The sequence below is a fragment of the Hesperophylax consimilis genome, chromosome 28 (genome assembly GCF_061612785.1).
Source record: "Hesperophylax consimilis isolate HC1 chromosome 28, BYU_Hcon_1.0, whole genome shotgun sequence".
Lineage (NCBI taxonomy): Eukaryota > Metazoa > Arthropoda > Insecta > Trichoptera > Limnephilidae > Hesperophylax > Hesperophylax consimilis.
In genome coordinates, this window is record NC_142863.1 from 1,476,623 (window position 1) to 1,490,052 (window position 13,430).

The following is a 13,430-nucleotide window of genomic DNA, read 5'->3' on the forward strand; positions in this document are numbered from 1 at the left end:
AAATAACTCAATAAAAAATATAAATGTAAACTACTAAAAAAAAAAATTCAATAAAAATGTATGACGATATAAAAATGTAAAGGAAACAACTTTTAAAAACTACAGTATTATATCTAAGAATATCTGTGACAGTTTCACTTTATTAGATTTTGTCTTTCTTATAAAATTATTCACAAAATAAATAAAAACCAGTTTTGTGCTTGAAATCGAACGTTTCTAGACTCCGTTTGTCAGGCGATTTTAATGCCTATTACCTGCGATATAAGGTAAACCAAGAATACACATATTTTTGGCTTGTAGCTTCCTCTTAAAGTTGTTTCTTTTCTACCTATGTAACCCCCACCCTTCCCCTACCCCTCTACCTACCGATCTACCATCCTTATTCTGATGATTTTATGCTTATACATTTTATGCGGAAACGCGAGCTGAGCCTCGAATTATAGGAAAGGAATGAAGCAACAGCAAATGGCGGGAAACGCCTTCTTTCTCTTTCTCTATGCTTTCTCTTGCAAATATGTTCATCTTATAATATTCTTCTGTACTGTAATTTAATTGATATGATATTGCCAAGGTGTAGGTTAAGATCAACCGAAACAGGTCGACGTATATAAATCAAATAATGTGGGTTTTAAACAAAGAACTTTTTTTCATTTGTGTAATTTAAAGCTACAAATTGTGTGTTTACTTCGATTATAAATAAGTATTCATCAAACAAGGTCAAATCACAATGATATAAAAAAATATTCCAGGTCATAAAACCACATTTGGGCAAAGAAATTATATTTATTTTGCGACGAAACTCCACAATATCCTTACCCCTGATATAAAGCAAATAGAAAATTTGAATGATTTCAAATCAAGAATAAAAATCTGGCTAAAAGAGATTAATGAAAAAACTCTGAACAAAATAATATTAAAAACGACACAGAAAACTAATAAAACAGAAATGAATAACTTTATTTCGCCTCAGCACAGGTCACCCTAGTGAAGAGAACTAAGAAATACAATTTACTATACATATATTTAACATCATGTTTTGTATGCCCAATGTTTAAATAGTCGCTATTAAAAAAGAGAAAAAAAAAATTTAAAAAAGTATTTTGGGTCTTAGCGAAAATGTTTTTTTTGCTACGAATATGAATTTCATCATCTGTGTCTAAGGACGGGTTGTTTCGGAGTATTTGAACAATTCATCAAATTTCAACGTTCATTTCTGGGATCTGTGAAAGTCCAATTCAAGTTCTGTTAGTATATCATTATAGGCTAGTTACTTGACAAAACTGAAATAAAAACAGAACTTGAAAAAATCTTTCACAGAACTTGAAAATGAACGTTGAAATTTGATGAATTGTTCAAATACTCCGAAACAACCCGTCCTAAATGTACTACTTTTTATGTCAGAAAAACTTAATTAACACTTTCTTCATAGTAAAAAAAAAATGTTTGTTGTCTTTTCAGAAAGCGAATGGATCCGCCTGGATGCAGTCCGAACACATCGTCATCATAATGGTTGTATTTTCTCTCATCTTGGCTGGAATGTGCGCCGCCTTCGTGTTCAACTGCATGAGAAAACTTATCAGTGATCACAGAATAATACAGGTAAGCCACTAATATAAAAATAAAACAAATAACTCTTTTACAGCCTATCCGAAGCTTGCAGTTCTCTTCAGTGGTAACAGTACAACTCAGGATATTGACAAACCAACACACCAAGTTAAATAGGTTTTTTTAGATTATGGGATTAAAGGCCAGTTTTTTTACAATACTAATAAGGCGAAGCCAAGTTAGACTAAATACTACCTTACGCCTTCATATTATTCCAACCCAACCTAACCTAACCTAGGATACTAAAAACTAGCTTCACTTCTTAATATTATGAAAATATAGAATAAAGAAGAAAATGATTTGTGCCCCGAGAAAAATCTGTATTGCTAATTGCTAATTTTCATGATTGAAAAACCGCAAAGAGTGCAAGGCTGATGTATGCGTAATAGGGTGGATCGCCATTGTATGGATTTTTTTTTATATAAATTAATTTTCGCGGGGTGCGGAATAGATGCTCTAGGTACATACAATTAAGCATACAAAATATCAATTGAAAATTTTGATAGCAAGTACTACCCCAAAGCAGTTGAATTATTTAAAATCTGGTAAAAAATTGTCCCTTTATAAAACAGTATTGTGTTAATATTAATACTTTAATTTTTACTTTTACATTTCATAATGAATAAAAATTGCCGCGCCTTAAATAATAATATAAAAATGTGATAATATTTATTTTCCCGCGAAAATTGACAAATTGCCGAGTCCACTTTCTCGCGCCTCGCTCGCGCACCGCGCATCTTTAGATCAACCGTCCATATCTCGCAGTACAGTTTCAAGTTTAACTAACGTTGATCTTCCAACTGACCAACATTACTTTGCTTCATCTACTCCTTCTTCTTATGTAATAAATCCAACAGACAGTGGACTATCTGTTGTATCCAGAACATTGGATCGATACAGTATTTGCGCTACATTGCAAGATATTGGATTAGTGACAACAGACAATCTAACAAACGTGATCGATCGTAATAAGATTCGACGTGCTCGTGCCAAAACTAGGACCACACTGAGTGCCATCAACCAGTCCCATTTTGATTTGTGCATTTGCATATCGTTTGACGGTCAAAGGATAAAACATTAATCATGGAGGATGGACGCAGAAAAGCTGTGATAGAAGAACATATCAGTCTTTTGAAAGAACGTAGCTCACAATACATTGGCCACATGGGCGTTAAGTTCCGCGATGCTAAAACAATAGCTCAAAAATTTTTTGCATAATTTGTGGCAAAATCCATTGATTTAGCGTTCATCGTGGCTATCGAATGTGACGGAACAGCAGTTAATACTGGAACTAAGTCTGGCATTATTCGACTTCTTGAAAGAAAGCTCCATCATCCACTTCAGTGGTTGGTCTGTCAGTTACATGCTAAAGAGTTAAGTTTGAGACACCTTTTCGAATACCTTGATGGATTGACAACAGGTCCTAGAAGCTTTAGCGGCCAACTAGGAAAGGTACTCAAGAACTGTGAACATCTTCCTGTGATAGAATTTCAAGCAATAGAATGCAACTTACCCATGAACCTTACTTATGAAATTACAAAATCCCGTGACGACCTTAGCACAGACCAGCTTTATTTATTGGAAATGTGCCGAACAATCGCCGAAGGACAATGTAATGAAAACTTAGCGAAAAGAAACCCGGGTAAAATCTGTCATTCGCGTTGGTTAACAACAGCCAATACTATTCTCCGACTTTATACATCGACCAAGAATCCGACAGAAATCAGATGATATTGACTGAATTTGTGCTAAGAGTGTATGTTCCGATGTGGTTTAAAATAAAAACACAACCTTCAAGACAACCGAGAGCAGACTTCAACCGGCGAGACACCTCCACAAAACTATAAAATTGTCTCGTTACCTTCCAGAGTAATTGAAAAAGGTGGTAGATCCCGTAATTCAACGCAACGGGTATTTTGGCCAAGCGAAAATATACTTATTAGTATGTTAAACGACGAACGAAGACAGATTAAAGAGTTGGCTCTCAGACGGATTCTTAGTATCCGAAAACTTACGTTGGGGTTCTCTCCAATAAGATTATTTAAGCTGCCTACTTTTAATTTCAACGCAGAAGACTATATTGACTTAATCTACTGGGAAAAACCATCAGAAGCACCTCTTACAAAACTAATATCTAGCGAGACAATAATTGATGCCATTGCAGACCACGAAATTATCGAATCCAACATTTGGTGTAAGTTCCGATTGATGCCCTGTCACACGCAAGCCACGGAAAGATGCATCAAAGTGGTAACGGCATCATGCTCTGCTATTTGCGGCACTGAAAGACGTGAAGGGTGGATACAAAACAAGCTAGAATCTTATCATATAATGCCAGTATTGAATTCGAAGAAGGACTATAAAATACAATAACTTTTATGATTTTCGACTATATTTTTTAACAGTGTTTGTGATTTTTTGTGTAGCAATGGTATTCTTGATTAGTAGATAATATTATTAGTAAATGAAAAGTTATTTTTTTTCTGAGCAAAGATTAAACCCTTCTTTTTCTAGTTTCACGCTGTTTTTTTTTTTAATTTGAATTGACTTGGGGCAGTACTTGCACTCGAAATATCTTAATGCTGTCATAATGACTTTTAAAAGAATCCCCATAGAGCATCCATTCCACACCCCGCTACTAAGAAAAACATAAAAACAAAAAATCGATCCACCCTAATGCGTAATAAGTAAGATTACGAAAGGGACGCTTAGATGGTTTAGGCATATAGAGCAAATGAGCGAAGAAAGGAGTGTAAGGAGAATATATGACGGATATGCGAACTAGACATGACACGATCAAGAGAATCAGATATTTGAGTCGGGCCATGTCAAGAGTCAGAATAATAGAAGAGAATGTATGAATCTAGGCAAAAAGTGTGTACCAAGACCGAGTTGTTTGGAGGTCTGTCCTCTCTTTCCTACCACTGCGGGGAAACTGCGTGATGATTAGTTAGTTAACAAATTTATTAAGAATGAATAAAACGTTTGTGGACTTTCTTCTAAAAAAAGCTAATAAAATAGGAAACCCAACTCTATTCTAAATTTCCCTTTTGCGTTTTCTTTGTTCTTTGGAAATAATCAAGTTCTAACTCTTAAAATGAAGTTTTTTAAAGTGCACGAAAAAAATATACATGATGGTAAAAGTTATATTAACATTCCTTGGTTTTTGAGTTAGTATACTCTCAATACTGTGCTAAGTAATTTGCTTGAGCCACTCTGTCAACTTTATTACTATCCTATTCCCACCTCCTTCCTATCCCCATTACTTTCAGCCTTACAATAAACGATAGATAAAATATTGCAGATGCCATAGCCTCACTGGCTCTAGGCAATTAAGAAACCTATGAGTTGCTCATATTATAAAAACGAAATACAGGGTTAAATGAATTAGAAATTTATTTCAAATATTTGGAAAAATACTAAGGACGGGTTGTTTCGGAGTATTTGAACAATTCGTCAAATTTCAACGTTAATTTCTGGGATCTGTGAAAGTCCAATTCAAGTTCTGTAATTATATCATTATAGGCTAGTTGCTTGACAAAACTGAAATAAAAGCAGAACTTGAAAAATCTTTCACAGAACTTGAAAATGAACGTTGAAATTTGATGAATTGTTCAAATACTCCGAAACAACCCGTCCTAATAGTTTTTCACGGTGTTGCTGGTGTACTATTTAGTTATCTTATCAGTGTGGAATATACTTAATTTCAGGAGTACTTAATTAAATTCTTTTGTTTGTCAAAGATGAAAGAGATTACAATGAATCTCAAGCAGGACATAAGTCCGTTCTTTCAGAGCCTATGTGTTATTCTAACGAGGAAAGCTGGAACTGGAACTGAGCTGGCCACCTAGGGATTGGCTAGCATCGGCTGTACTCGTAACCATCAGGGCATAGCTGACATGCTATCTCTGTCAGATGGTGTAAGTATCGCCATCTATAGAAACACTTTAAAACTACATTAACTGGAAAATTATTACTAAGGTCTAGAGTCTAGACACTCTACTGATATATGGTGGGCGGTATTGAAACTACAACCAAAACAAAACAACTTTGCAGATCTCCACATTTCACACATAATTATACTTTTTTTGTACCCAAACGCTTCAGGAATTTCATTTCTGCAGCACGATTAAAAAATAGTTTTTTATTTATTATTTTTTTATTTTTTATTTATTGAATTTTTTTTTTATACATACATGGTTACATAAAATATTGAAAAATGTATAAAAAATTATTGAAATAAATGTAAATAATTAAAAAAAATCCCACGAAGACGAAGCCTGAGTGTGGGTATTATAAGTATTTTTATCTTATTTCTATGGTTTAAGTGAAGATACAATATTAAATATAAATTTAAGTTATTTTAAAAGAGTTACTGTAGAGATACAATACAAGAAACTAAATCATGTAACATGTAAAAGTTTTAAAATAACACAAAAAATAAGGTAAATACTAGTTTTTGAAGACATCTTAAAAAGTGAATTAGCAGACAAAGCATTACAAACAATAAAATATATCCGCTGTTTTGTATGTATGTGAAATAATAAAAAATAATGTATACATTGATATAAATGTTACAGATAGCTTTGCTAAAACTTATAAGAAAAAAATATCTAGTTCAGTGTTTTTTAGCCAAGATTTGATGTACTTTTTAAAAGATTGAAGGTTTACACACGTGTCCCTTTTAAAGGTTGTACATAAAGAATTATACATTTTTGGAGCAATAAAACTAATATGCCTTTGGGCCAACCTGGTTTTGCAGTGAGGCACAGCATATTCACAAGCGCCATGTCGTTGGCTGGCACGATTTGAATTTTTAATAAAGTTGTTTGGTCGCGTATAAATAAATTTAAGACATTGAGCACTATAAGTCTGCTTAAGGTCCAAAATTTCAGTTTCTTGGAACAATTGTTTAGAGGGATAGGATTTAGTCTTTTGGTACATTATCTTAATAATTGATTTTTGTGCAATTTCTAGTGGTTTTACATGATTGTTAGTACTTTACCATTTCACCGTTCAAGAGATTAAGAAGTTTTTATAAAACTGGATGTATAATAAACTTTTGTACGTTTAGCTTTAGATTTACGAAAAGCAAAAAAAAATCCGCAAAGATCGATTAAAAAACAGTTCATATATACATTTTAAGGGTTCGAAGCAAAATCCATTACCGCCTTTGCGGCTTGATCTCCGGTACATCCTCCCTACACCAATATCTTATTTCACAGGGTTGTATATTGTACGGAAGTGACGTAGAAGACACTGATGAAATAAACTGAAAAGAACGGATTGTTTGCGTGTCTGTGTATCCGAAAAAAGTACAATTTTTTCTTTTTTTCTCATTTTCGAGCTCTCAAACTGATCTCTCTACACATCGCCTTGCGCCACAGTGGAAGAGTAGATTAATGGATCCGTCACTACTGGACGCACTGATCCCTAGATTCCTACCCATCCCTTTCACCTTCCCAGAACTTCCTCTCCTTCCTTTTCTTAAAAAGGATCCTCCACACAGCATCTCAAAAGATGAAATAGGCCCTAAGGGAATTTATTTTCCTCTGCGCCTCCTGAATTGCGTTAATATAAAAATATTATAATAAAAAAGGTTAAGTTATATTACATGTGAATATTTTTAATTGTCGTAAAATATGAAAAATTGTTAAAAACATTGTTAACCGTCGTAAAACACTGAAAGTTATTGAAAATTTGTCCTAAACATAGTTTATTGTCGTAATTCATTCAAATTTATCATAAAACCCTCAAAGGCATGTTAAATCGTCGTAAAGCATGAAAAATTGTTAAAAACATTGTTAACCGTCGTAAAACACAGAAAATTATGGAAATATATGCTTAAACATAGTAAATAGTCGTAAAGCTTTAAAAGTTATTAGAAAACCTTCAAAAACATGGTAAATCCTTGTTAAAACTAGAAAAAATATTAAAAAACATGGTTAATCGTCGTAATATACAAAAAAATATTGAAAAATATACCTTAACATTGAATATTGTCGTAAAACATTTAAAAATATGAAAAACCATCGAAAATCGTGAAACATTAAAAATTATTTGAAAACCTCTAAAAACATGGTTAATCGTCGTAAAAATTACTATCGCTTGTCTGAATTCTTGACACATCAATACCAATTTTCAAAATGATTCTCACATTCAAAGCAAATCTAAGCACATTGAACCAGAATTACAAATAACAGACAGACCCACAACTGAAACGGGCTTCGAGGGGTAAGGCTCTCGAATAGCAAGCCTAAGGTTGCGGGTTCAAATCCCGACGTGCGCAAGTAAATTTTATTGGATTAATTTGTGTTATTTCATAATTTAGTAAAAATAATATATAGTATATTTGCGGCACGTTTCAGAATCGAAGATACCTCAGTATAGCCCTGGTTTACGACTACCATTCAGAATTTAAACGTTGCATGAAATGGCTGTGGTCGTGTTTGGTAACCAGATCTGAATAACCAGGTTCTTTCTTCACCATATTCTTTCTCTCCCCACTGATTCTTCACAACATACAAATTTAATCATATTTGCTTAGTAACTGTTACGTCTATTAAAGACCTTGGTGTCTCTCTTGATAGCAAGCTTTCTTTTCAGGACCACATAACTGAAATCGTTAATAAATCCCTCAAACTACTTGGTTTCATCACTAGAATCACTTCGGACTTCAAAAACGTTAAAACCCTTAGAACTCTTTACTGCTCCTTGGTTCGCCCCCATCTTGAATATGCTTGTGTTATCTGGTCTCCTTTTTATGCTGTCCACATTCGACGCATTGAATCTGTTCAATCATCGGTTCTTAAGAGGGATTGCTAGGAGGCTAGGATTATAAAAAGGCAAATACTCATATGATGAAATTGAACTAACTCTATACCTCTCTCCTTTGGAAGTCCGTCGGGAAAGAAATGACCTCATTTGTTTCTTCAAAATTATAAATGGTATTATTGATTCACCTACTCTACTGCAACTCGTTCCCTTCAATATCCCCTCGCACAGACTCAAAAATAATGAACTGTTCTTCCTCAACCATCATTCGACAAATTATGGATATTATTCACCATTATCCAGAATGTGTAGACTGGTCAACTCAAGTCAAAACCTTAACTTTTTTGGGATAAGTCTGAATGATTTTTGCCAGTCGCTAAACAAGTGACGGAATAAGTGTCCTGTGGTCCTGACCCACGGCGTAGTCTTGACTTGATTCGACTTGTCACTTTATTTTCTTATATTATATCTACCTTATGTCTTTGCTTCCGTGTACCTTTGTCTACTCCTGTATTTTTCATTATACTGTATTCGTGTTATTATTTTGTAATTTGGACGATGTCCGTTAATAAATAAATAAATAAACATACCCCAATTGGATATGCAATAGTATAATTCGAAATAACTAATTCGAAATGTTTGGGAGCAGTCCTAACTACTGGCTGGGAGCAGTTAGGACATTTCTATGGGATATGTATGGATTTCATTTCTAGGGTTTATCTGTTCAGCGGTAGTAGGCCTCGCCAAGCCAACTCGCATTTTTCTCCTCCATAGAATTTCGGTACGGGATCCTACAGGATATATCCCATTTTGAAAAATTCCAATAAGTGGAAAAAGGAAGCAAGGAACATGGTGGATGAGTGCGTAATAAGTTGCCTAGTGACACGAAAGTCCAGGGACCAATAGTTGCGTGGAAAGCTTCCAAAGAAATTAAAAGCTTTTTTTTACACACCGTTTCACGATCATATCGTGAAACTTCGGGGAGTGAAATTGTGAAAATCTGTTAAATATTTTTTTTCCAAGGTTACGAATAACCTGACAATATTTTTAAATCTCCTACTACCACCACAGTAAGCGAAAAATGTTGCTCGTGTTGTGATGGAGGACTAAACCAGCTGAGGAATTGAATGCACTACGCCTGGGTGGGATCTAAACGCGATGTCAACTCAGCCCCCGACAGGGCATTCATTGTAACTAATTCAGCGATCACACGAGGACTTGTGACGAGGATATGTTGTGCCAGCTCCGGACCCAATGTCCCAGTGTGAACAGCAGTTTGGCAATAACAGAATACTGAATGACACTATCCCAGAGATCGGCGGGCAAGCTAGATCTGCAGGATAGTGTCTTACTCCTACCACCGTGCCCGGCCGCGTTGTCCGCATGTAAACGCGTTTTAACCAACTATCTTACCATCACGCCGTTTCCCCGCATTAACCCTTTTTCAATATCTCTTATCAGCCTTCCTGTTTGTCGTAAACATACTTCCTAAATACACAAACTCATCCACCTGCTTCAAGTATTCATCATTCAAATTCAACTAAAATATAATAGGAATGAAGTGTGATATATACTCATAGTATCGCCCTGTTCAGGAACCACAATTGAGAAGCAATACATTGTTTTAAACGTCTGGAGAGCCAGAAAGTTCTCAACCTTCACCTTCTATATATCATTAACCTCCCCGCTTCCCTCCATTCTAGCAACATACTTAAACCTACACCAAGCAGTTAGAATTCTTGTGCCGTACTCAATTTCATTTTCGGTTATGAATAAATGCAAATCTTTAAAGCGGATATTAATAAACTACCCTAGATCGATCTGAAACTAGGTAGATAGAATCGTTGTCGATTACAATGAATTCTATCAAGTTTTGGTGGCAATCGTATACACACACGCATACTTATAAGCATTTCTCTGAAATCTGGCGACTTAACAGCAGTTAATATTCGAAATAAATGTTAGTCCTACCACCCGATCGGCATTTTCCGAGGTTTGTAGATTTGTCGACTCCAGTTCCTGGGTCGGAACGTGCAATACTCAGTAAAACCAAAAAGTGATTGAAATAGATGTTATAAAGTTAAATAAAACTTTTTCTACCGGTTAATTAACTTTAACTTTGCCAAAAAACTCATCCCATAATATTTTCTATGGGGATGCTATGTGAAGGGTCTTATTAAGAAAATGAATCCATCCTTTCCACGGCGGTGCATGAGAGAGTTCAACTGGAGAGGTCAAAGGTTCTCGCTTTGACCAGCCTCTCGCGATCCTGCCCGCCAGGCAGCTGATTAACAGACGCACCCTTGAGGTGATTTTTTACAAAAAATGCGCCATATAATTATCCAAATATCATTATTATTATCACAAAGTTCACCTAATGCTTCTAATGTTCACCTAAAATTCTCTGCTAAATCTCTAAACATAGTTTGTCATTTGGGGTGACCTAAAACAGAGTTGTTGGTTATCCAAATAATGTTTCCGAGGGGCGGTACCCATAATACCCCGCAAATAATATTAGATGCCTTAGTAACACTGGCTACGGTATATCAAACTCTTTGAGGTGATCAAATTTTAAAATAGAAATTTCTTTCCATATTAAATTCGCATCGAATAGTTTATACGCTCCTTTAGGCATGGATAATCAATTCCACGGCAGCCTTAAGGTTATCTATAAAACAAACTAAAATTCCACATTTCTCCGGATTTCCTCGTTAAAATAATACAAAAGTCTGATTTCGTAGTATTGCTTCAGAAGGGGATATCCTTTGGTAACGTTACGCGATTTGATCTGATAAAAAAAATCACAGAATAGAATCTACTGATTTCTTGGCTGAATCCATTGCCATTTTGTTAAATAAAAAAATGTTGAAACATACCAAGACAGCCTTCTTACAATTAGTATGGGAACTTGCGGATTCGACAAACAACGCAAAGGTAAATCAGTTTCAGCTCCGACGTTACTAAATATTTCAAGTAACATCATAGACTGATCTGCGTAAACAATTAACTAATGTGAGCTGTTTTTAAAGCTTAGTGCTAAATCACTATTTTGATTGATCTTTATAACGAATTGCAGTACATTATGAATACCAAAAAATATGCTTTAGATAAATTGAAGGTTTTCCTATCGTTTCGCTTGAGTAGAATACAAATAAAAAAATAAATTACTCAATAAAAAATGTAAATGTAAACTACTAAAAAAAAATATTTTTTCCACAGAAATGTATGAACGCGTAAAGGAAACAACTTTAAAAAAATACAGTTTTATAGCTATGATTATCTGTGACAGTTTCACTTGATTAACTTTTTTGAAATTATAAAATCATTTACAAAATAAATAAAAACCAGTTTAGTGCTTGAAATCGAACGTTTCTAGACTCCGTTTGTCAAGCAATTTTAGTGCCTATTACCTACAATATAAGATATACCAAGAATATACCGATTTTTAGCTTGTAGCTTAGCTAATTACGACTTGGTCGAGCGGCGTTTAAATGAGACCGCAAAAATAAACACCGATTACTTGCCTGTTTCAGCGTTTGATCAAGTTGTTATTGGCCTACAATCATAAAAGTAACTTCGATATATCCGGTAAAACGAGCTGCGATTTGGTGTTTTGCGAGAAGCATTAAAATGTCACAAAAATGGTCCAGCACAGTGGAATCGATAACTTTACAGTATCTAATCGATAGGCCGAACTACCGACGATTTTAAACCGATGAATTGACATTCTTAAACGTAAGACGGCTACGTAAAAGTAAAAAATACTAATAAATTGACAAAATTTAATTGAAATTTAAACTTTTATGTAATTTAATTACAAAGAAAATTTACATTGGATGATACATTTTGAATGTTATTTCAACCGCCATGCCAGAGATGCCACTGTGTTATGGCGGGTGAAGTTTACAGATTAAAAAATTTCATAATATGCATAATAGTTAGTAAATTATACAATAATATTTTATCTAATAAATAATCATTTAATAATTAATTAAACATTGATATGTATTATTTTTCATAAGAATTGAGTTACTTGAGGATATACATTGCACGCATTGGCAATTATGGCAGTAGATAAATTGGCAATTGACATATGCATTGGCAGTTCGCATGTACTTTTTGATACTAAAAAGTAATAACTTACAACTTTGTTTCTCCGAGTTAAAACGGAATAAATTGATCGCGTCTTAAGAGGAAGCTACAAGCCATAAATGTGTATATTCTTGGTATACCTTATATTGTAGGTAATAGGCATTAAAATCGCTTGACAAACGGAGTCTAGAAACGTTCGATTTCAAGCACAAAACTAATTTTTATTTATTTTGTAAATAATTTTATGAGAAAAAAAAATTTAATCAAGTGAAACTGTCACAGATAATGTTAGCTATAATACTGTATTTTTAAAAAGTTGTTTCTTTTATGCGTTCATACATTTCTATTGAAAAAATGTTTTTTTTAGTAGTTTACATTTATATTTTTTATTGAGTAATTTATTTTTTTTATTTGTATTCTACTCAAGCGAAGCGATAGTAAATCCTTCAATTTAACTTAAGCATATTTTTTGATATTCATAATGTACACCAATTCGTTATAAAGATTAATCAAAATAGTGATTTAGCATTAAGCTTCGCCTTAAATGAATCAATGAAGTCTATGAATCATGGATTTTTTCAAATTTTCACAGCTTATTTAATTCATCACCATTAATTAATAACCCATTTATGTTGCATAACGAACGACATTTGAATTGGGATTTTTTGAAAAAAAATTGTGGATATTGACAACTTATCCGATACTTTATACTATATAAAAAAATCATATACTGACCGTGCTCGCAAATATCGCTAACTCACTATGGATGACGAATTTCTTCAATATCGTATCGACTTATACTTTTATCGATAAACCTTGTTAGACCTCCAGTATTTGTGACAAATAACAAAGGTTTGGGTTAGTCCAACAACGTTCATAAATATATTTGATATACTGTAAAATCAAGTATTAATTCACATATAATTACAATGTAAAATCAATTAACTGTTAACTAGAAA

At 33.8% G+C, this 13,430-nt stretch overlaps 1 protein-coding gene across 1 annotated transcript in view; it reads left to right on the top strand.

Annotated features, from left to right (window-relative positions):
• Positions 1–13,430, top strand: part of Neto (Neuropilin and tolloid-like) — a 335,932-nt gene that overhangs the window by 309,215 nt on the left and 13,287 nt on the right. The window contains exon 9 of the mRNA XM_089649023.1: positions 1,459–1,599. Coding sequence (XP_089505149.1) covers positions 1,459–1,599 — 141 coding nt within the window. The remainder of the gene's footprint in view (positions 1–1,458; positions 1,600–13,430) is intronic.